Source organism: Myodes glareolus, chromosome 16 (genome assembly GCF_982192425.1).
Source record: "Myodes glareolus chromosome 16, mMyoGla1.1, whole genome shotgun sequence".
Classification (NCBI taxonomy): domain Eukaryota; kingdom Metazoa; phylum Chordata; class Mammalia; order Rodentia; family Cricetidae; genus Myodes; species Myodes glareolus.
In genome coordinates, this window is record NC_142041.1 from 7237576 (window position 1) to 7262220 (window position 24645).

General features: G+C 43.3%; 1 protein-coding gene and 1 non-coding gene across 2 annotated transcripts in view; both read right to left on the reverse strand.

The window, feature by feature from the left end:
- The window catches only part of Cfap418 (cilia and flagella associated protein 418), a 29100-nt gene extending 4974 nt beyond the window's left edge, over positions 1–24126 (reverse strand). The window contains exons 1-5 of the mRNA XM_048420147.3: positions 23960–24126; positions 11494–11581; positions 9330–9397; positions 8745–8810; positions 2655–2750 (exon numbers count right to left, since the gene is read on the reverse strand). Coding sequence (XP_048276104.1) covers positions 2655–2750; positions 8745–8810; positions 9330–9397; positions 11494–11581; positions 23960–24093 — 452 coding nt within the window. The 5' untranslated portion in view covers positions 24094–24126. The remainder of the gene's footprint in view (positions 1–2654; positions 2751–8744; positions 8811–9329; positions 9398–11493; positions 11582–23959) is intronic.
- Positions 24127–24528: 402 nt separating this feature from the next.
- Trnas-aga (transfer RNA serine (anticodon AGA)) lies at positions 24529–24610 on the reverse strand. The gene has a single exon. It is a non-coding gene; the product is annotated as a tRNA-Ser (tRNA).
- Positions 24611–24645: the final 35 nt, after the last annotated feature.

Genomic DNA, 24645 nt, shown 5'->3' on the forward strand with positions numbered 1-24645 from the left:
CAAGCTAGTTTATTATTATTATTATTAGTTTTAATAATTTAGTATAATAATCCTAGTAATCACTACTTTAAGTAAATTAAATGTTAAAATGAGACTACCAAAAGTCTGGAGTAAAGTGACTGGTGTCTATTTTTTTGTGACAAAGTCTGATCTTGAACTCACAGTCGTCCTGCCTCAGTTTCCAGAGAGTACCCATGTCTGCCATTCTAGAAGAGTGAGACACGGCACATTTCTCATGTCCCAAGTCAGTCACTTACAAAGTCATTTGTGCCCTGTGCTTGCTACTGTTCTGATGTCACACACGCTTTACTATCCTAAGTCTTATAACAATTCATGTTCATGACTTGAGAATCAGACACTTGTAGATTAACCAGCAGACAGTAAATAGCAAAACCCAACCCAAACCAACCGAACAATGGCATTCTCAGAGCTCTGCCCTGGTGTGGAGCATGCGAAGGTTGTGGGCACAAGAATCAGTGAGACAGTTCTGTGTCCTTATTCAGAACACACCCTTATGTAGGCCAACAGAAAACAGAGTGAAAGGAGGTGAGGAGGGGAGCTAGGGCCCACATGACTGGACAAGCAGACACGAAAAGTCCTTGGTACATTTTTAAGATGTGGTGGTTTGAGAGAAAATGGCCCCCAAAGGGAGGGGCACTAATAGGTGTGGCCTTGTTGGAGGAAGTGTGTCACTATGGGGCAGGCTTTGAGGTCTCTTAGCTCAAGCTTCCCTCAGTATGACTGTCAGTTCAACTTCCTGTTGTCTACAAGACCATGCCTGCTTATATGCTAAAATGCTCCCAGCATGATGATAAGGGACTAAGCCTCTGATGCTGTGAGTCCCTTCAGTTAAATGTTTTCCTTATAAGAGCTGCTGTGGTCATGGTGTTTCTTCACAGCAATAAAAACCTTAAGTAAGACAGAAGTTGATACTAGGGACTAGGGCATTTCTGTGATAGGTCTGACCATGTTTTTGTTTGGAGGAAGTTGGACTTTGTCACTGTCAGAAGACAGTGGAGTGCTTTAAGCACTTCTTAATGGGCCGTACTAGCAGGAGCATGGAAGACAGTGGTGCTGAGTGTGATCTGATGAGCTGTGGGGATCGCGAGGCTTCAGAGGAGAATGTTATTTTACGGCCTAGAGACTGGTCTTGTGATATTTTGGTGAAGAAAGTAGCTGCTTTTTGCCCTTGTCCAAAGAGTCTGCCTGGGGCTATAAAGTGTAGAGTTTTCGATTAATTCAGTTGGCAGAAAGATTCTCAAAACGTCCTAGCATAGACTCTGTCATGTGGATATTAGTGGTAACTCTAATGGGGATTTATAATAAAAAGAAGCAAGCTGAGCAGTAAATTATAAAACAAACATTGCGAGGAGAAAAAGAGCACCTGGAAGCAGAACAGAGCTAAATTCTGTGTTCAAGGTGATAAATGGATTTAAGAAATGGAATAAAGGGACTAGTGATCTCAAGGTCAGCTAAATTTCTAATTTGTGAATTAAAGAAAAGTTTAAAGTCAGGGGTGATGGTGGTGCATGTCTTTAGTGCCAGTACTGGCAGATTTCTGAGTTTAAGACAAGCCTAGTCTACAGAGCAAGTTTCAGGACAGTCAAGCTTAGGTAGAGAAAGGCAGGAGACTGGTGAGGATGTAACTGAATGAGGGACCATGTTCTAGCCTCAACAAGCAGAACTTGGCAGCTTTTGCCATGTGGTTCTGGCTTTAGAGTTAAGGACAGAAGAAAGGAGCTATGGCATAAAGCCGCTGAGGCTAGGCATGTGTCAGGAGAATCCCTGAATGGACGCCTAGTAGAGAGGTCATTTCTTGAAGCGGTGAAGTTGAAGCCTTGATTGCCTTGGAGAACCCAAGATGTTAGAGATGCCAGAGTCACCGGACACCTGCCAAGGAGAGCTGCTAACAGGGACTGGAACCAGCCCAAGAGGAAGAAGTGTGTTGCAGTCAACAAAGCTGAACAGAGCTGGAGATCTGAAGAACACTTTGACATCAGACATGGAATTGCAGAGTTTGGAGCTTGCCCAGGTGGTTTGGTGTTGCTTTTGTCTACTATTTCCTTGCTATGCTCCCTCCCCTGTTGGAATGGTCATGTATATCCTGTTGGAAGTACGTGATCTGCATTTTGATTTTTATAGGAGGATTACAGTTAAGAGATTGCTACGTATTTCAAAAAAGACTTTGAACTGTGAAATCAGCTTGAGACTGTGGTAGACTGTGGGGACTTCTGAAGTCAGACTGAGTGCATTTCTGCATTATGATATGGCTATGAGCCTTTAGGGCCAAGGAGTGGTGGTGGTTTGAAAAAAAAAATAGCCCCCACAGGGAGTGGCACTATCAGAAAATGTAGCCTTTTTGGAGGAAGTGTGTCACTATGGGGCAGCCTTTGAGGTCTCTTTAGCTCAAGCTTCCCTCAGTATGACTGTCAGTTCAACTTCCTGTTGTCTGCAAAGACTCCCAGCTAATTCTCCAGCACCATGCCTGCTTATGTGCTACCATGCTCCCAGCATGATGATAAGGGACTAAGCCCTGACGCTGTGAGTGAGTCCCCTCAACTAAATGTTTTCCTGATAACAGTTGCTGTGGTCATGGTGTCTCTTGGCAGCAATACAAATGCTAAGACACAGGGTGAAATTCTTCAGAAACATACCTGAAGAACAGGTAATCACATGATTTGTCCCACATAAAGTCATTGTAGCTCACTATCCGGAAATCACAGGCTATACAACGCAGCTGGTCACATGCTCTGTCAGAGAGAAAGAAAGATGCATTAAAGATGAGCTGTGTTTAAATAGGAAAATACAGTGGCATGCTCCAGAAAACTGAATAAGCAACAGAAAGGTCTGGATTAATGATTGCAATTGTTTGTATTAAAGGACTGTTTATGTGTTTAAGCTTTCTGGCTGGATATGGTGGCACATTCCTTTAATCCCAGCACTTGGGAGATATCCGGTACTGTTAGTTCAAAGCCAGCCTATCTTTATATAGTGATTTCTAAGCCAGCTAGGGTTATACTACACAGAAAGACCCTTTCTCGAAAAAATTAAATAAAAAGCTTCCAGGTTATTTTTCACATCTAGCTTATAAAGATTTTACACAATACATAGACAAATGAATATTATATGGACATACAGCGTCAGATTGGCAGATCAAAGACTATAACTGCCACACTGAGAAACTGTCTTCAGGGAACCACCGTTTCTGGAGCCATCACTGGTTTGTTCAAGCATCAGGGCTTCCATTTTCTCAGGTGCTTGTCTTAGATTCTAGTGAGAGGTAAACTAAATATCACTCATTGTAAATAAGTTATTAGTACGTTAGAAGACGAAAGGGGCTTTGAACAGAGCCGGGCAATGGAATCAGGAGTCCTGGGAGGAGATGGGTAGGGATTCTGCAGGGCAGCCTGGACTGGCCTCATTCACAAGGCAGATTTGAACACTTTAAGAACTACTATGAGTTATCTGAGGGAGAAAAGGATTGTGCTTGTATACCGACGGCAAAGATGCAATGAAGAACAAGGTTATGAGTATGCTGGACAGCAGGAGCAGACAGAGGCCCTCAGGGGCTGTTCAAGAAGACGAAGTGACAAGCAAGTCTCCTGGAGGTACCATATCGTAGCATTATGTGCAGACATGCTCAAAATCTAAGCCGGCACTATACCTGAGAGCTTTTCCTGAGAGGGAAAAGTATTGTCTAGTTTCTCTCTGAACAACTGTTTCCAGTTTTCTTGCCATAACTTGGGGGGTCCCGTGAGAACACAGCAGAAGCTGTACAGGACTAGGGAAATCGGTCTCGTTAACTCTTTTTAAGAAGGGCTACATTTCTGCCCTTGTTCTTGCTTGTAGGGACTCTAATCCACCTCCACAAGCAGAATCTATCCATCCTTTATCTTCCCTGATCCAGATCCTACGTGAAGCTTTATTGATATCTCAGAGCACAAGGCCTTGAAAGTAGTTGGTGTCTTCGATTTCATTAGAGGGAAGATATCTAGCAAAGCTTTCCTTTTTAGGACCTCCACAGTGGCGCTTTGCTGTTTACTTCATCTAATAAGGACTTAGGCTTCTAACACCTGGAGGCTTTTTATATAATGAAAGCTTTAAATAGAACTGTGACCTAGAAACTTACAGTTCAAAGAAATGACTGAAAGACTGAGAGATAGGTTTTAAAGTGTGTGTGTGTGTGTGTGTGTGTGTGTGTGTACAGTCAGCTGTGCCGCGCTTGTTTGTTTCACTCATTGGGTTCCTGCTCTGAGCTCCGCTGTAGGGCTGATGCAGATTGTGAGCGGACTGTGGACACTGAAGTCTGCCCAGCGGGTGGGAAGGATGTGGAGTGTGGTGGGAACGCGGTGTCCTGGACAAGTGGTCTAGAGAAGACTGGGCATCCTTTCCTTTTGGTTTTGGTTTTTATTTTTTATTTTTATTTTTTTTTTTTAACTAGGAGGTGGCTAGTTTTGGTTTTTTATTTTTTTTTTCTGTTTTTGGGGGTTTGTTTGTTTATGGTTTTTTGAGACAGCATTTCTCTGTGTAGCCCTGGCTGTCCTGGAACTCACTCTGTAGACCAGGCTGGCCTCCAGCTCACAGAGATCAACCTGCCTCTGCCTCCTCACTGCTGAGATTAAAGGTGTACACTTCCACCACCCAGCTGAGGCATCCTTTTCAAGCCAAATCAGTTCTCTCCTTGTTTGTAGGTTAATGTATTTGTAAACTCCTTGCAGGCCGGCCGTCACTGGTCAGGGTCTCGGAGAGCGTCACAGCAACGGGATAATTTCTTAGCTGCACATTGGCTTTAGTTTTCTCATAGGACAGCGTTTGTAAGAAAATATAGTAGTGTGAATAGATTTGATGAACCAATAAATTTTAAATTTAAAACTATATTAAACATAATGGTTGAGGTTTTACACAAAATGTCATGAAAATCTAAATTATGGTTCCCACAATAGCAATAATTCAGCCAAATTGCACATGTGTATTAAGGCATTAAAGTTAACACTCTGTTGTAAGCATGTAATAAACTACATCTGCATAAGAACACAGTTACGGGAGGCGTGGGGACCATCATTCAAGTCTTAGAATGCAGCTGGGTTGAAATGCCCCAGGAACTGCACAGCCTCAGCAGCCACCAACAGTGTACAGAGTTCCTGTGAAGCACTGTAGATGTGTGGTTGTGGTGGATACTCAGAAATATTCATTCTCAAGGAAACTTTGAGACCAAAAGTTTTCCAGTGTTATTCAGTTTAGAAGTTACATATCTAAAGTCTGAGATAGTCTCATACAGCCAGGCTGGCCTTGAACTCACCATTAGCCGATGATGATCTTCGCCTCCATCTTAAAAGTACTGGGGTAACAGGCATGTGCCACCTTCCTAGCCTGTATTTTAATTTCAAAGTAAAAAGTCTAATAATTGGTTTGTTTTATTTGTTACAGAAATATTACTGAAAAAAAGTATATTAGTAAAATATATTGAAACAACACACTATCGAAACTCACTTTATGATAAGGTCATGTTCCAATAAACCCCTCCTAAGTGAAAATGGCGTGTAGCATATGTAACTATCATACAACACAATATAAAGTAAGATTGCTGGTTGCTAACCTTGCGACTGAGTGGTTCACTGTCCCCTGCCCAGCACCCAGAGAGAACCACACTACATACTGGGAAAAGACAAAAATTATTAAAAATTTAAAAATTAAAATATGGCTAATGAACTGAATGTGTTAGCCACGTTGGAGCCATTGTAAGTCAAATATCTGTTAGCATAAAATAATACAAAATTATGATTCTGATAAAGAATAAATTAAGTATTTTCCCGAAAATATGAAGGTGTTTCTATGTTTATCCAACTGCTAGGCAGAACTGACCATTTTATGGATGTTTATAGTGGGAATGTCCAGAATAGTTCTTCCACATAACCGCCCAGACTCTACAGTTCTTAGTTAAATCCAATCTGATCTACACATAGGGCTAGAAAGGCTTGATACTTGGACAGTTTCAAAGTAATATTGGCTGGCTAGGTATGGCGTCACATGCCTGTAATCAGCACTTGAGGGGCAGAGGCAGGAGGATCAGGAGTTCTAATTCTTCTTGTATGGTGAGTGGTGTAGCCTGGGCTACAAGACCCTTCACATCAAAACAAAAACTCAAGCAGCAGCTCTAACCGTGGAAGCAGCTAAGAGCCTTCCTCTCACATAGTGGATCTGACGCAAGGACCGGGTTACCAGCTTGAGCCCTTGCTTTGTGACGAAGCATCCACTGATTCTGGATACATCACCTGGGAGCCTTTTTTGTCCAGGGCTGGGTAAAGAGACAGGATTTTGCTATGTAGTTATGGCCGGCCTGGTCTTACTCTGTAGTCCAGGCTGCTCTCAAACTTGTGGCAAGCCTCCTATCTCACATTCTCAAGTGCTGGCGTTATAGGCACATAACACTATAGGTTAGTAGACTGGGCTATTTAGAAGGCATTCTTCTCATTCACGTATTTATTTCTGGGTGTGAATGTGTAGATGTCAGAGGACAAGCTCCAGGAATTGGTTCTCTCTGTCTACCATGTGGGTTCTGGGATCCAGCTTAGGTCACTAAGTTGGCTGCAATGCACTTCTGTCCACTGAGCCCCCTGCTGGCTCTGGAAGCTGTTACTCACTGTCTTCTCCACCACAGACATTTATTCTCCAAACTCTTTCAACTCCACACTCTAAATCTGAAATCTAACTTCCTCTCCTTACAGTCAGTCACACCCAGGTCACAGTTAGCTCCCTTTCTCTTTTCCCTACACTGTGGAGAATTCAGCCCCAGTGACTCCTCTTCTGGACCCTCTTCTGCTTTATTTCCCAAATTCCACGTCATCTGGCAGCCTGTGACTTTTTCCTGTGGTGCTGTGAAAGGTCTCACGATATCTGCAAAGAGCATGTTTGCTTTTTAAAGGTGAGGATATTGAGCGAGGCTTTAGAAGACACACTCCTTCTTAAGGGAGGGGGTGGGCAGGGCCGAGTGACAGGCATGCTGCCCCCCAGAGCCCGCCCTTCCCTTCCAGGCTCTACACTAAGCCTCACCTTTCCCTGCTTCTCCACTGGTCACTTCACCTTGGTCAACTAGCACAGGGCTTGGGCGTACATTCAAAGCATTTAGAAGAAGAAACAAACAAGAAAGACATTAAAATGGAGTAAGAAAATGAATCTGAATAACTAATGTGAACAGAGCACCTGAGACGAGAGGGGATGTGTGTTAGGAAGGAGCACCCTCCCAGATGGGACAGATGCTAAGATTCTGGGAGGCAGGAGAATTCGAGTACAAACAGCACCTGCCTCAGGGTTTATTTAGGGAAGAACTAGAGAAAAGAGGAAGATCACACATTTTAGTAAGCACAGTAGTGAGCGTAGAGCGAGAGAGGCGCAGGTGGCAACTCGGCTGACATGGGACTGGAGACAGCATTTCGGCTGACACGGGACAGGAGACAGGCATTTCGGCTCTGCCATCTTGAAGGCTGGATGGATGCGTGTGAGCTTTGAGAAGCTGGAGTGGGTGAGGGCAGAAATTGCCGCTGTAGTTCCTGGCAACGTGACAAAAGTCGCCTGCAGGTGACATAGCTCTGAAAATGAGGGAGCACAACCGACCTAACAGGTCGACCAGGGCAGACAGCAAGACCAGAGCTTCCTCTACGGTCAGTCTGAACCTGAGTCTGCTGGGACAGGGCTCAGCACAGGAGGACTAACTGCTTCCAGTTCTTTAGACAGCAGGCAGCGTTCTGCTTCCCAACTTCACTCTGGTCTTATGGCTACTCCTTCCTGGATTACTAATCCAGGCTGGCATCACCCCCAACTCCCCATTTCTTTTTGTGGCCCCACTTCTATTATTCAGAAGTGTGCTCAATATGCAATCACTTGACCAAGTTTTTCTTCTTAAAAATGAATAAAAAGAAAAAAGTGCTTTAGGAACAAGTAGGCAAACAGATAATGAGCAATGTAGATAAGCGGGTCTCTGCCGGAGACAGATCAAACGTAGCAGGCAGCGCAAACATTTGCTTACCGTCAGTTTTCTCCCAACCTGTGAAAATGGTAAAGGAATGTGCTAGAAGGAACAGGGGTTTGCAGTGAGTGGCACCCTGACTCTACCTAAAGAAGAACTCTACGTGAGGGCAGGGCCGTAAAGTGGGTGGGAAGAGACAGGAAATGGCAGGTTTCTGTTTTAGAAACGTAAGGCCAGGCTTGAGAACTCTGCTTAACACAGACCTCTACTTTCTCATGTCTTCTGGCCCAATCAGTGAGGCCAAGGCACTGCATCTGCTATATAGCTGCCTCAGTTTGCCTCCACGAGTCAGCCTTTCACATCTGCACATGCTCCTGCTGCTCTGTAAAAACCTGGGTAGGACTCAAGTGATCCAAGTGGGGCTCAGAAAAAGGCACCACAACAATGAACAATACATACCCGACATTACAACATTTTTTAAAAAAAATATAGATCTTGCTGTGTTGGCTCAGGCTGGCCTGGCCTTGGATTTATAGTGAACACCCAGCCCCAGCCTCCCACAGGCTGGGATTACAGGCATGTGCCACCTGCACAGCTCAGCCTTGAATAGTTACTTCCCAGGAATATTAAATGAGTTACCAAAGTGTCCCTGGACTGGCCTGGACTGGCCTGGACTGGCTGGTACGATACACAGCTCTCACTGTAGAGCGGACGGGTGCCAAGGCAGCACACTCTACCAAAGCACAGCCCAGCACATGCACACTGCATTCCCGCAGCCTACCTCGGCGAGGTGTTTGTTCCGATACCACACGGAATGGCGCTTCCACTGAGATACACCGGACTGCAACTAGATGTGTTCAGCAGATGGAGAAAAACAAAATGACAACAACAACAGAGAAACACGAGAGGTCAGCCGGTCTCAGTCTATGTCCCAGTGATCATGTTACACACCTCCCGCAGCAAGCCAGCCATTTCAAGGAGGACACATTTATTTCAGGATCACCCTCCATAGCATATAACCCGCACCCAGAAACACTCAGGAGTTAAAATGAGTGCCAATAATGTAAGGAATAAAGTCAATACTAAAGCATGTAACAGAACATTAATTTTGAGAAACTGTTAACACTTTTTTAACACAGCAGAAAATTATTTATAATAGCAATAATTTCCCATTTAATTTCCTTTACACTAAGTGGGCCATAGATCCTAAGCACACCCCAGATATTGCTAGTGGTCTTTTGTCTCAAGGCCAACTGGCGCTCTGTCCTTCAATGCCACTGCTGCTGAAATGGCCACAGAGTCTACCGGCCCATCCTCACAGCCTCTGCTCGCTCCGCGGAGAACTCACCAAGCAGTCCCCACTTACCTCTTACTGAGGCCTTGAACGGAGGCTCTGACAGATGTGTTACTTGAAGATTTAGATTTAAATTTTTGCTAAAAAAAAACAAAAATAAAAGACCAAAGGCTTAGAGAACTACTTTATAACAATAGCATTTTAAAATGATGTACTAAACATTTGGTGGTGGTTTTCCCGAATGCCCACAACAGTGATGGAGACTTTCTAAAGGCAGGAGGGAAGGACAGTGCTCGCCCTCTAAGAACTGCTCCGCTGCCCCAGCACACGGAGACTCAGCGTCACTTTCTACCTCTGCAGTGATCTCAGATGAAGGACCTGCTTAAAACTTCATTCGGGAAAAACTCAACTGAAGAGGGGGGAACAACCCCAGGCCCATTTTAAAAGGTTTTGAATTGTACTTATCTAAACTAAAATTGAATTTCTGTACAACTTCGGGATTATTAATTTTGATCAAGTGTAATGGTATCAAGCAACATATGAGCATGGAAAAGCCGAGCTACCTGGTCACAGCGTACAGTAGTTCCTTATGTTCTGATAACATTGCCGTCGTGAGTAGGCATTTATTAAGTGTTAACTGTATGAAGTAGCAGACATCATAAACCAACCACATACTAGGACCACTGCCAGCAAGAGAAAGCAAGACAGGGAAATGGCCCCTAAAACTATGCATAGACATGCCTTCATTTCACAGGGCGGCTGAGGAAGTTTAAGAGGCAAAAAATTTCACTTATCCATCTCTTTTAATTTTTACTTGATGCTACACAGGAAGCTATTTTGCTGTACCCATAAAGCGTCACCAGGCGCTCGGGCAGCACGCTCGCCCCCGCACGGTGCAGGATCACAGTGTGACGCTAAGCTGGCCACTAACACTGACTGGTGGTTCCTGGGGTTTATGTCTGTGTCCACGGGCACCTTCAAACTGCACTGAGAGCACAGAAGCCAGGGTGAAGGGCAGGGCTCCCAGGACACAGCGGACGCCCTCCTGACAATGTGGGGATGCAAGTCACTACGATTCCTGCTTTCTTTAGCTGGTAAATATTTTATACAGACTTGCTCTCTCCTTTATCTAGTTGGAAAACCAGATATATTAGCAAAAACAAAACAAACAAAAAACCAAACTAATACAGAAATTCACATTCACTCAGGACTTACCAAGCTCACAGAAATAAGCTGTTTGTTAAGACAAACATATGGTTTATTGGTACAAATTTACATATGCACCTTACACTGTACTTAAGACATTTAAGCTATATGTGGATACAAAGAACAGAGGTTCTATCTGGGAAGGAAGGCAGAATAAAATCACGTTGACTATCTGAAGACGCCAGAGAAGAAGAGGAGGCCGCTGGTGTGGAGGCTGGTCTGGAGGGGTCTTAGAAAACAGAACAGGTATTACAGGGGCAAGGTTTAAGCAGGGTGGCAGTGGGGGGTGAGGAGATGAGGAAGAGAGGAAGGGAGGGTTAACCAAAACAGTGTATGAAAAAGCCACATGGAAACCTACTACACTGTATGCCAATTAGGAAGGGTCAGTTAATTTAAAGAAGTTCAGAGAATAAAATAGAGCAAAATATCGACATGTTCAGAACGATGGTATGAAGAGTCCCTCACACAGTAGTATATAGGTTATACTTATATACTACTTATATACTATATATACTATATATATACTTATATATATATACTATATATATACTTATATACTTATATACTATATATATAGTAGTATATAGGTTTAGCTGTTACTAAAGCTAAGATAGATGAACATTTAAAGTATTAAGTATTTACAATTTAGTCAAATCCACTGTTTTGGGGGATAACATTAATGTCACTGTATTCTAGACACTAAAAGCGTTCCTGTACTGAAAGCCAACTGCTTTAGGCCTTTGAGAAATGTGTTCTTAGACACTAAAGACATCTAAGCGACAGCTAGACCTGTGTGGGATGACTTCTCCACTAGCAGCTTTTCCAATTTCTTACTCTTGCTGGGACGTCAACAGAGACAGAGTTTCTAACGTATTACCCTCTACAATTGTTTAAGTGGAATAACTTCTTCATGTGTACTTCTCAGAGTTCAAAGGATTACAACTGGATGGCTACTCTGCCTTAACTTTTGAGACTATTCTAAGTATCTTAAATAATGACAGAAATACTGTACACTTATAACATGACTTACAAAAGGTTTTTTGTCAAAGTTTGGCTCCTCAAATATCTCATTAATAAGACTGTCAAGGTCATCTTCTTTCTGACATGTTTCTGCTGACCTGAAAGAAAACAGGCACAGAATAAACCCTCATGGACAGACAAGTCAGAGAGTGGAAACACCACCGCTGGAGGGATAACACAAGGGTGTTTTTCAGGTATGGACATACGTCACACCCTGCATGGCTTTGGGACTGACCTGCCCGAGGTGACAGACCTACACACAGAAAGGCTGGGATCGGGCGGGTTGTGCGCTTTGAAGGAGACAGGCCACCAACATGTGGAACTCAGTGCCCATTACAGACAGCATGAAGAGGGGGCGGCTGAACAGCTTCTGTATGTGCTGGCTCTAACCAACATCAGCTGTCAACAAGCCTCATCAGGAAGGCTGTGCCATTCCTGTGGGTCCGAGGCACTAGGATCCTTGACATGGCCAACCTTGTGTCACTAATGTACTTTCGGGACTTCAACCAAACCCACAGAATAAGCCGTTTGTTGAGAACAAGACATAGTTTATTGGCACAAATTCACATATGGGCCTTACTATTATGCACTTAAGATATTTAAGCCTATGCATTATATTAAAAATGGGAACGTACTTTTCTAAATCATGTCAAGCACTTAAACAGAGACTATAAAATATATAGGTTATAAATTCTAACACCATAAAGGGTTCAATTTTAACTCAAACAACTCTTTCTTTCCAAAAGAAGTCAAAGTTCATGTCAGCAAATGACCCAAAAGTGGAGATCCCTCCCCAAAGCCAAAGAACCATTGCTATGTGTCAGAATATCTCAACCACACCACGCTCTTCAGGGGAAGCCACCATGCCATTATGAATATAAATGACTGCCACACAGAACACCTACCTGTTTGAGAGAACTCTGGGCTGGGGGTATAGCACACAGCACAGCAACGGGTAGAGGACCTGTTTAGCATGAACACAGTCCAGCCAGTACCACCCAGTCTCCTGCCACTACCACCCAAAAGTAAATATTTCCTACCTGCCAGGCAGCCAGTGTCTTAAGGCTTTCATTGCCTCTGTTTCAGGTGAGGAAAAGAGACTGAGATCCAGCAGCATGTACAAAGCCGTACAGACAAAGGGCAGTTCACACACCACATGTTATGAGATAACTGTTCTTACTGTTATTATGTTGTGGACACTGCTGATCAACTTCAGAGTTCACTGGACCATTTTATGATTTGTCTTAGAAGATTATTTCTTTGGTTCAAATTCTTTAGAAATGCATTTACTTTGAAACTGAATACTAGGAATGTATCCCTTGTGCCAAATGGTTGATATAATTACCTGCAGACTTTGCCTCCTTAGCTGTCCCAGCTCTCACTTTTATCCTTCATGTCGTTCTCTGTCTACACTGGCATTTTCCTCTGCCTTCCAAGTATGCTAAAGACTTTGCTTTACAAGTATGCTAAAGACTTTCCTTCCAAGAAAATAACAGCAGCAGCACAACTCTGCCACTCTTGCTCACAACTGGGGCAGTCTACAGCCATCATTTGATTCATGTAACCTACCAGTAACCTACATGGCTGCCCCAATCTTAGAACTACTGATACGGGGTCAGATAACCCTGTATGTTGAGACAGGGTGCTACTGGACATTACAGGCTGTTTTATAGGGTTCCTATCTACCTCCTAGGTGTTTATAGTATACTTTTTTCCCAGTTGTGATAACCAAAAGAACTTCTCTGGCCATTGCAAAATCATCACTGGTCTAGAGATACTGAGCTATGTTGTGGGAGTAACTTCTGCTGCCTCAACCAATAATCACTGAAGCAGGAGCCCACAGTGCAGCGGGGAGCGACTTCCGCTCCGTCAGCCAATAGCTGCTGAAATACCAGCCCACTGGGGCGTGGTATATTTCTCTTTTAAAAAGAGAAGCAGTTCCGGATAAGGCCCTCTTGGTTCCGGCTCTTGGTTCCGGTGCTCGGTCTCGGCTGCTGCTCCCGGCTCCTGCTCCAGCGACTAGGCTCCCTTCCTGACGGTTTATGGTGTATGTAAGTTTTACCCCCGCCAAATAAATAACCCCTTAAAACATAACTGGTGTGGGATTGATTCGTTAATAATTGGCGCCCAGCGTTTGGTTTAAGAACCGCCCCACCCCCCACCCCCAGCTCGGCCTCCCAGGATACACAGGTCCGGACAGTCTCTGCCAGCTTACTTTGCCCTGTTCGGCACGGATTTTTAAATTTCTCCTTGCAACGTGAGTCAAAGAGCTCACAGCGCAAGCTCCCTTTGAAGTTCCAGCAAGCTGTTTGAAACCCATAACTGATTAGGAGTACTGAAAGCAGCTTGACCCTTAATCCCAGCACAGGGACACGGGGCCCAAAGCACTAGGCCTCTTTAGCAACAGCGCAGTGGCTGTGTCACGACCCTCTGCATCCGGTTGAACAGAGCAGCAGGGCCTTGTTTATTGCCTTGTTTATTGGCCACTAGAAGCTCTCTGACCTTTTGTGATCTGTGGATTTAACCTCTGGATTTGAGTGTATATATTCTAGAGTTTACTTCCTCAATCAACACCACTGCCACGTGGATTCAGGTGCGCCCCACCTCCTACTGGCAGGCAACGGTCATTACAGGTAAGATTTTTCTTTTCGGTTGAAAATAAATACATACATACATACATACAAGTACAATTTCCTTTGATTGAAAATGTCGGAAAATATTACTATCCAAAAGTTCAATGGTTTTTTCAGTTGCGCTATGGAGGATATTCTGAAGGATGTCTCAGATAATCCTCTTACTTTGTTATTCCTGGGATCTGTTGCTTTTCTGGTGTTTGGCTATTTTATAAGAAAGATACAGTCCTTACAGACTGAATCTACAATGCTGAGGGCAGAGATTAAAACCTTAAGAACAATTCAGACTGATACCAACCTCCTCAAAAAAGAGTTTGGAGATTTCAAGGAGGAAACTAGATCAGAGTTTGGAGTTTTCAAGCAGGAGACTAGATCAGAGTTTGGAGTTCTCAAGGAGGAGAATAGATCTTTGTTTGATATGACTCGGTCAACTGGCCAAAATATCAAGAAGGTACAGTCTGATATTGCTTCTTTAGAAGGGAGCGTCACTGCCCTGGAGGAGGGGACAACCAAAATGACGCATAACCTCCAGTCCATGACTGTAAGTGCTGAAACATTAGCTGAGAGGATTATAACCATTGAATGTGAAAATCGGACTTTATCAAAAGGGTATGATAGATTAATTGACAGGATTTCCATACAAGAAGGCACAGTACATGCCATGAGGATTATGTCCAAGGAGGATATCGTGTCTCTGACGGACAAGCTCCATGCCTTAGAATCGTTAATGAAGGCTTTGGAGCATAATACTGGACAGGAGATTCAGGACTTACAGAAGGCAATGGTGAGCAGATTTAATATGATTGAGGAAATCATAGACTCTGATGAACAGGAGCAAAAGGTAGAAAGGCAACCTTCACCTCAAAAAACTCTCAGTCTACATAGAGTTATACCTGCCTTTCCAGTAATAACATCAGAAAAGATAACTGGCTCCAAAAACCCTAAGGTCGTTAAAGAACATACATGGGAGCCTATACGTATGAATGATCTGAAAGAATTTAAACAAGCAATTGTGAATTATGGACTACATTCATCCTTTGTTAGGGAGATGTTAAAATCCTGGGCTCTGAGCAACAGGGCCACCCCTAAAGATTGGAACCAGCTCACATCAGCTGTCCTTGAGAACGGACCTTTATGGCATTTCAAATGCCTATTCAAACAAGAGGCCAGACTTTTACAACAACAAGAATCAGCGAAAGGAATTGAGGTTTCTCTAGATCAAATTCTAGGGGAAGGACCTTACTCTGATCCTCAGGAACAAGCTCTTTATGATGAAAACATTTTATCCATATGTGCTACAGCAGCTCTAAGGGCCTGGGACAGGGTTCAAGACTCAGGTCAGAGAGTAGAATCGTATGTCAGGGTCAAACAGGATCAGAGAGAACCCTTTAGTGACTTTTTGCAACGACTAACTAAGGCTGTACAAATAGGGATACCTGATCCAGAAGCAAGAAATATAGTAATTGAGTCTTTGGCTTATGAGAATGCCAATGTAGAATGCAAAAGGATCCTGGGGCCTTTAAAGCTCAGATCAGCGCCTTTGGACGAATGGGTTTTACATACAATGAATGTTGATACATTTGATTATGGCAATGAAACATGGGTACAAGAAGCAATTTCCAAAGGTAAAAGGAGACATCAGATTACAAAATGCTTTCATTGTGGCAAAATGGGACACATGAAAAGGGACTGCAGACAATGGAAGTCCAGGAATAATGCCTCTTCTAGGAATAACAGGAATAGGAGGACTTAGCCTTCAGGTTTATGTAGGAGATGTGGAAAGGGCAGGCATTGGACGAATGAGTGTAGGTCAACAAGAGATAAACAGGGCAACCCGTTGCCATCGGGAAACTCAATAGGGGGCCTCTCGAAGGCCCCCATGGCAAATGTGGTCCAGTCATTTCCGATCACTGCAGAGAACATGCCTCTTCAGGGAAATTAGAATGCCCCATGCCTGCTGTTAAAAGCAATAACGGCCTGAAGGATGAGTTAAATGTGGTGAATGAATCAAGAAATCTAAGAGGACAAAGTAAACGAATATTCTGGCAGACTTCTATAAATGAACAAAGGCCACAGCTAAGAGTGTGTGTAAATGGCAAACTTATTACTGGCTTACTGGACACAGGTGCGGATGTAAGTATCATTACACCAGAGTCTTGGCATCCGCATTGGCCTCTTCAGGAGGTAGATATTCAGTTCTTAGGAATTGGAACCCTATCTCGAGTAAGACAAAGCACGAGATGGGTCAATTGTATAGGTCCAGACGGACAAATAGGAAAACTAAGGCCATATGTAGCAAATATTGCAGTGAATTTATGGGGCCGTGACCTATTGCAGCAATGGAATACCCAAATTAACATTCCTGCTGCTTCCAGAGCCCATATTTCTGAGGACAATATTACAAGATATTACAGATGGCGGAAACCAGCCATTAGAGCTATACAAGAACACAACACAATTGATGGCTCTTCAGAGGTACCAACAGCCTTGCCTCTACAATGGTTGACTGAGAAACCAATATGGACTAAACAGTGGCCTTTAGCTGAGGAAAAGTTACAGGCTTTAGAACAGCTGGTACAAGAGCAATTAGATGCTGGACATATAGAAGAATCTACCAGCCCTTGGAACTCTCCTGTGTTTGTTGTTAAGAAAAAATCTGGTAAATGGAGAATGGTGACAGATCTTAGAGCTATCAACAAGGTTATTCAACCTATGGGCCCTCTGCAATCTGGAATTCCTCTGCCCTTCCTGTTACCAAAGGGATGGCCTCTTATAGTTATTGATCTGAAAGATTGTTTCTTCACTATACCATTACAAGAAAAAGATAGAGAAAAGTTTGCCTTCACAGTGCCTACCTATAATAACTCTCAGCCTGCAAGGAGGTACCAGTGGACCGTCCTCCCACAGGGAATGTTGAACTCTCCCACCCTGTGCCAATATTTTGTAAGCCAACCATTGAAAATTATACGCAAACAATTTCCTAAGTCCATAATATACCACTATATGGATGATATCCTGATATCTGATCAAAACAAAGATACCTTAGAAAGGCTGTTTGAAGAAGTAAAACTAGTATTACCTAAATGGGGATTGCAAATTGCTCCTGAAAAAATTCAGAGAGGAGATTCTGTTAATTATTTAGGTTATAAAATAGGCTTACAAAGAATTAAGACTCAAAAGGCACAAATCAGGAGAGACCGGTTACGAACGCTTAACGACTTTCAAAGATTATTAGGAGACATTTCCAGTCTACGACCAGCTGTTGGGATAACACCTGATCTAATAATTCATTTAAACAAAACCTTAGATGGTGACAAAGATTTGAATAGTCCCAGAGAGTTAACAGCTGAAGCAGAAAAGGAACTGATGATGGTTGAGGAAAAATTACAGGAGGCACATGTAGATAGGGTGGATCCAAATTTTAGTTGCGTTCTAGTTATATTGCCTTCCAGAATTTCTCCTACAGGAATTTTAATGCAGAGGGAAGATACTATTTTAGAATGGATTTTTTTACCACACAAACCAAGTAAAAAATTAAAAACTTATGTGGAAAAAGTCTCTGAATTGATTATAAAAGGAAAATTGAGACTTCGTCAATTAGCAGGTATAGACCCATCAGAAATTATAGTGCCTTTCACTGCTGATGAGATAAAAAAGTTGTGGGAAGACAATGAACCATGGCAAAGAGCTTGTGCTAATTTTTTGGGAGAAATCAATAACAATTACCCAAAAAGCAAGAGACTTAACTTTATAAAGAGAACTTCTTGGATCCTCCCTCGAATTGTCCGTGATGCTCCAATAACCGGAGCCCATACATTTTATACCGATGCTAATAAATCAGGGAAAGCAGGTTACAAATCAGAAGAATTGAGTAAAGTGGAACAAAGTCCTTATGATTCTGTCCAGAAAGCAGAATTATATGCCATCCTTATGGTGCTTAGGGATTTTAAAGAACCTCTTAATATAATTACTGACTCACAATATGCAGAAAGAGTTATTTTGCATATTGAAACTGCTGAATTTATACCTGATGATACAGAACTGACCTCATTGTTTATCCAGGTACAAGACATGATCAGAAACAGGCTCTGCCCTATGTATATAACGCATATCCGATCCCATACAGGTCTGCCAGGTCCTCTAGCACAAGGTAATGCAGATATTGATCAATTATTGATTGGTAGTGTGCTGGAGGCATCTGAATTTCATAAAAAACATCATGTCAATAGCAAAGGCTTGAAAAAAGAGTTTTCTATTACATGGCAACAAGCTAAGGAGATTGTAAAGAAATGCCCTACTTGCTCTTTTTATAACCAAACACCATTGCCTGCAGGGACTAATCCAAAGGGTATTAAAAGGAATGAAATTTGGCAGATGGATGTGTTTCACTTTCTAGAATTTGGCAAATTAAAATATGTACATCACACCATTGACACTTATTCAGGCTTTCAGTGGGCAACTGCTTTAAGCTCTGAAAAAGCTGACTCAGTAATCACGCATTTATTAGAAGTTATAGCCATTATGGGTATACCTGCACAAATAAAAACAGATAATGGTCCAGCTTATGTATCTAGGAAAATGAAACGATTTTTTGCTTATTATAATAAGCATGTTACAGGTATACCATACAATCCTACAGGTCAAGCAGTTATAGAAAGATCAAATCGTACTATAAAGGATATGCTAAACAAACAGAAAGGGACAAAAGATACCCCCAGAAATAGATTGCATAATGCTTTATTAACCTTGAATTTTCTTAATGCTAATGAGAAAGGAACAACAGCAGCAGAGAGGCATTGGATAATGGAAAAAACTTCTGAACTAAACCAACCTGTTTATTTCAAAGACATGCTGACCTCTCAATGGAGGTCAGGAGATGTGCTACGTTGGGGAAGGGGTTTTGCTCTTGTTTCCACAGGAGAAGAAAAGTTGTGGATACCATCAAAATTAATAAAGGTTCGATTTGAAGAGGAGAAACCTCTTGGAAAGGAGAAATGACAGCTCATCCACAATGATGATATTCATACAGTTGGTAAGAAAAACATATAGAATGGGGGCAGGGTTCTGTTCTTATCTCCACAGGAAAACACTGATTTTTGAAAAGTTCAAGGGACCCTGGATATCTGAATACTGACAGATGGAAAATAATGGCACAATAAGGACTATCAAGAAAACTGAATAGGTTCTGTAAGTAAAATATACTAAATCATATTTCTAAATTTATAGAGCTGGTTTTAGAGTTGGACTCTGGCTCAGTCCCTCTCTAATTCCAAGCCTGTTGTTAAAAGAAAAACCCAGAATTTCTGGAGTTTCTGTCTCATGTCAAGAGCCATGATATGGGACAGAAAGAAATATGAGTTTAGAAAACATTTTTACTTTTCTTCATATCTATCAAACCTTTCAGTGAATATATCTATCATGTCTTTCATTGAATATATGTATGTCTGTATATGTCTATATGATTAATATATGATTATATATTATTATAATCATATAATATATGATATTAATATATGATTAATATATATGATTAATATATATGATTAATGTTTAAGTTTTCCACAATGAACAATAAGTTTTTCCTGCAGTGACATTTGAAGTTTCCAGGAAGAAGATGGGGCCCCATAACAACAACTCCACCTGGTTGATATGACATCATGATACTGATAGCGCTACTACAAGACCTGTTTTGAGTACCAGCTGCACAAGACGATGCCAACGTGGTTAGCTGAAATGATGCACATCTTGTACAACATTCTGGCCAGACCTCCACAAAATACTCAGAGACTATTTGCAATTTTAAAAGACATTGACCTTGAAATTTAACCATCATTTTACTTTCACAGGATCCCCCAGAAAGAACGTCGCCCCCATGACAGCTGGAAGTAATTCTAGAGAACGACGTCCCCTCTCCCAGTAAAGTTTGTCCTTGGGTTTAGGGACATCATTTAGGGGTTGGTTATAATTAGTATAGGGTTGAGGGTTGGGGGAGGAATTTTATAAGCGCAGGAATCAAAAAAAAAAAAAAGAGGGATAATTGGATTATGGGATAATAGCTTTGTACTTGTGAGTTATTGTTTTTGACAAATATATTGGTATTGATTCTTATATATTGATACAAAGTTAAATTATGTTGACTATTTTATGCATACATGCTTCTACCTCTGTTCAAAACATTTTTATGTATTGACATATATATATTGTATTGATATATGTATATTTTACCATATTGCATTGTACACTTCTACCTCTGATTAAGATACTTATATATTGTTTATGTATTGATATATATATTTACCATATTGCAATGTATACTTGCACATTGTTTATATTTGGAGGTCATATTGTCCCCATTTATTGCACAGTTGTTTACTATTTCAGTCTTTAAGTTAGATAGATATTGAGAATAATATAGATCAATAGTCATCTAAGTTTGTCATTTATAATTAGACTAATCAGGTTCTTTAGATACACAGAGATTATATTCAGTATAGATAGATAATCTTCAACCTCTTCAAAGAGCTGTAGAAAATGGCCTTTAATCTAACTCAGAGTTCTGTGGTAGGGAGACACAATCCTTCCTGGCAACACTGATCTATTCCCGAGAGAATGTTGAGCACCAAAGACACTCCACCTGGAGCCTTTCTTCTTGGTAGAACTGGCCTTTGGGTAAAGAAATGCCCATACCTCAACTACTGACAGAGTTACAGAGTATCCGTAAATGGATAAAACAGGACTGTCATATCCTGCCAAGACAGGATAAGACAGTTTTGAAAAGTTCCTTGCCTTTGAAAATGGTATGTCAGTTACGTTAGGCCTTAGCCAAAGTTGGTTGCTTCAACGCTGCAAACGTGATTTTGGGTGTTTGCCCAGGTAGCCAGTTGTCTCTGTGATTTGTTACATGTTCTGGAAGTTTGATTGCACTTCCTAATTACTTAGGTAACATTATTTCCCTTCTCAGATCTTTGATGGGATTGAAGATTATATAAACGTAGTTACTTTCCTTTTATGACGTGGCCAAGTTATTTCTTATACAAGACTTAAGCTAGTTAGAATAGGATATTTGTATTTATTGTATATAATTGTGTAGGTTTGTACTTACTGTATATAATTTCGTAGTAGGCTTAGAACTCTCTTACTTAAACAAAAGGGGGAGGTGTTGTGGGAGTAACTTCCGCTGCCTCAACCAATAATCACTGAAGCAGGAGCCCACAGTGCAGCGGGGAGCGACTTCCGCTCCGTCAGCCAATAGCTGCTGAAATACCAGCCCACTGGGGCGTGGTATATTTCTCTTTTAAAAAGAGAAGCAGTTCCGGATAAGGCCCTCTTGGTTCCGGCTCTTGGTTCCGGTGCTCGGTCTCGGCTGCTGCTCCCGGCTCCTGCTCCAGCGACTAGGCTCCCTTCCTGACGGTTTATGGTGTATGTAAGTTTTACCCCCGCCAAATAAATAACCCCTTAAAACATAACTGGTGTGGGATTGATTCGTTAATAGAGCTAGTTGAAGTCATTTGATTTCTCTGAACTTCATATACTTTACCCATTGAAGCAGCATCTTTCCAACTGCTTTCAGGTCTAATGTTCTATCTCTGGCTTTGTCTCTACATCTCGACTACAGTGCAATTCTTTCCTCAAATCACCACATTCAGGTCTCTCTCAGTTCCAATTCTTCTTAATCTTTCAGAGGCACACGACACAGTCGAGGATGAGGTCTTTAACTTTCTAGTTTTGAGACAGGGTCTTACTATGCAACCCTGGATGGCCTGGAACTCAGAGATCAGTCTGCCTCTGCCCCTACGATCAAAGGTTTGCGCCACTGAACCCAGGTTATAAAGATGGCCTCACGAGATTTCCTTTTGTTTTTTTTTTTAAAATTGTTTTATTTGGTATGTGGGAAAAGTGCTTCTTACAAAGGGCAGCTGCAAAATACGGAGACCTCTGCAACAATGACTTGTTTTTCTTAAGTGAAGAAATGGGTGGGTTCCGGGGGAAGCAAGGCTGAGGGACAAATATAAGCATCTCAAGTTATTTGGGGAAACAGCAACAAAAGGCAAAGGTGAAATCCCAGTAAGGGATTCTAGTGACTTAGCTTCTGTGTGTTTTGAGGGTGGCCACATCCTCCCCTTCCTTTAGTGCAAAGAGGTATTACTACTGTAAACGATTCTTCTAGCCACCAAGACCTCAGTTTGGAATCTGCCTGTCTTTCAAGTAGACAGGATAGACTTTCAAGTAGACAGGGATAGAATGAGGCAGATACCCACAAAACAAACACAGAACCTCACAGCAGAACCCTCAAACGAGGTCAAAGGTTGTCCCAAAAAGCGCCTCAACTGAAAAGGCTAGACCATAAAACATTCAATACAATGATGTGTCCAGGACCCAGCTTGCACTGCTAGGGGACAGCCAGGTCACTAACCCTCTACGGCTGATCCACTTCCCCAGCATACCGACAGAGCGAGCTACTAGCACTGCTGTTTCCAACCACTGACACACTCCTAGTCCTTTACAATCTACCTGCCATACATGGCTGAAACCACTAACCCATCTCTGCCCACTAAGGCTAAGAATACTGTACCTATGCACAGATGGGAAGCTGCTCACATGAGCTCAAACACCAAGTTCATTGATCCTCGGGAGTTACCAGCCAGTTCTGCACTGATGGACCGACTGCATGCTTCGTGTGTCTTTAGATTTTTTTCATGTTAACCTCAACAATTCGCATCTGGTTCTGGTTACTCAGTAGTAGTATTCCATGCGTGCGACTAAACAAGAGCTCCAAACCACAGGACAAGCACATGTGATGGGGATTAGAGGGTAGGGAACAGATACAGAACCACCAAGGGGCCGATCTCACAGAAACCTCAAGGAGACTTTCTCCATCCAGCGCAGAGAGCAACTTGCTAACTTAGGTCCGTTTTTCCCAACTGCCCCCATCCTTGGACTTCAAAGCACACTCTGTGCTTTTTCCTTTGAACCTGGGGTCTCAAAATGAGTGTGCAAAGTCCATGAGCACAACCTGGCTGAAAGCAGATGGCCCAACAGACGAACACTAACTGTCTGACAGTTAAATTCATGTTACAAAAAAACTAACTTGAAGATTTATTTTTGTAGCATCTCGCCCAGCTCAAAGGTGACAACCTCTTCTTGGTCGTTATCAAAGGGGTTGTTCTCTCTCTCCTCAATGATCTCCTAGAAGTGGGTCCTTCACTGGGCCTGGCATTTGCCTTTCCCAAATGTTCTAGGCAAGTGACAAATTTCCAGAAGACTCTAGCAAGGGTTCTTGTCGATCCTAAGCCTTCACTTGAAAGGATAATGCACTGATGCTTATTATTTATTTTTGCTGAGACACCAAATACTTAAGTGTCCTCAAACTTCGACCTGGATATCAGACATTTGCTGGGTCCCATAACTTGGTGCCATAGGCAATGGGCAGGGAACTGGGCTATTTAATTCCGATATTTACAATGGATACTTCTTTAATAATCAAGTCTAATCTTCTCTAACTCCTCCTTGCGCTTACATCAGACAACTATAAGATGGAATGGTGTCCTAACAACTGGCCTAGGGTTGCCTGGTAACGGGGTGAGGCAGGACGTCAGTCCCGGCACCGCAGCCGGGAGGGGAAGGCTGCTTGGCTGTGGCAGCATGGCCCTCGGAGGGGCTTAGGGAAGGGACGCTGCCGGATCCCCCGTTGGGTGAGGGCCCTCAGGTGGGGTCTAGGCTCCCTCGGGCTCGCCAAGGCGCGGGATCCGAGCGGGGAGGGGAGGTAGCCTGCGGCCAGGCCGCTCCGCCGCGGCGGGCGGCTTTGGGTCCAGCACGTCCGTCCGCCCGCACGCCCGCGTTCACCTGGGATCCTCCTTCGCCTCGGCTCTGTTCCGGTCGCCGCTGGAGGGCCGCTCGCCCAGGCCCAGCCTCAGGGGGTCGGGGTTGCAGAATTTGGTCTCGACTTCATCCAGGAGCGCATCCAGGTCTTTCGCCATCTTGAGCAGGCGCGAGCGGGCGGGTGGTTTCCACGGCGACGCGGGAGCTCGGCAAGCCCGCCCGCCAGTCTGCGTGCCCTGCGCGTGCGCAAACCGCAATCCGCCACGGGCCGCGAGTCGCCGCGGCGCCGACGTGCTCGCACTCGCGGCGGGGCAGGGGTCGTGAGTCGGGGCGCGGGTCTGCAGCCGCGGGTGGGTTCCGTGGGCGCAGCCTGTCCCGGCCGCGCTCCCCTCGGCTTCGGCGCAGCCTGTGGACCTCTCCCGAGTCTCTTCTCTCCCGCTGCGGTGCCTGACCCCCAAACCCAGCCTCACCCCCCGCCCTGTCCCGACCCCGGGTCTCTTCCGCGGCTGTAAATGTCTTTAATTACTCCGGGGGGAGTCGGTAAAAATCTATGAAGCCAAAACTACGGCCTGTGGCAAAAGTAAATCTCTTCCCGTAGTCGGCAGGATTCGAACCTGCGCGGGGAGACCCCAATGGATTTCTAGTCCATCGCCTTAACCACTCGGCCACGACTACTGGCGATGCTAATTTTGGCAGGGAGAGTCTATGTA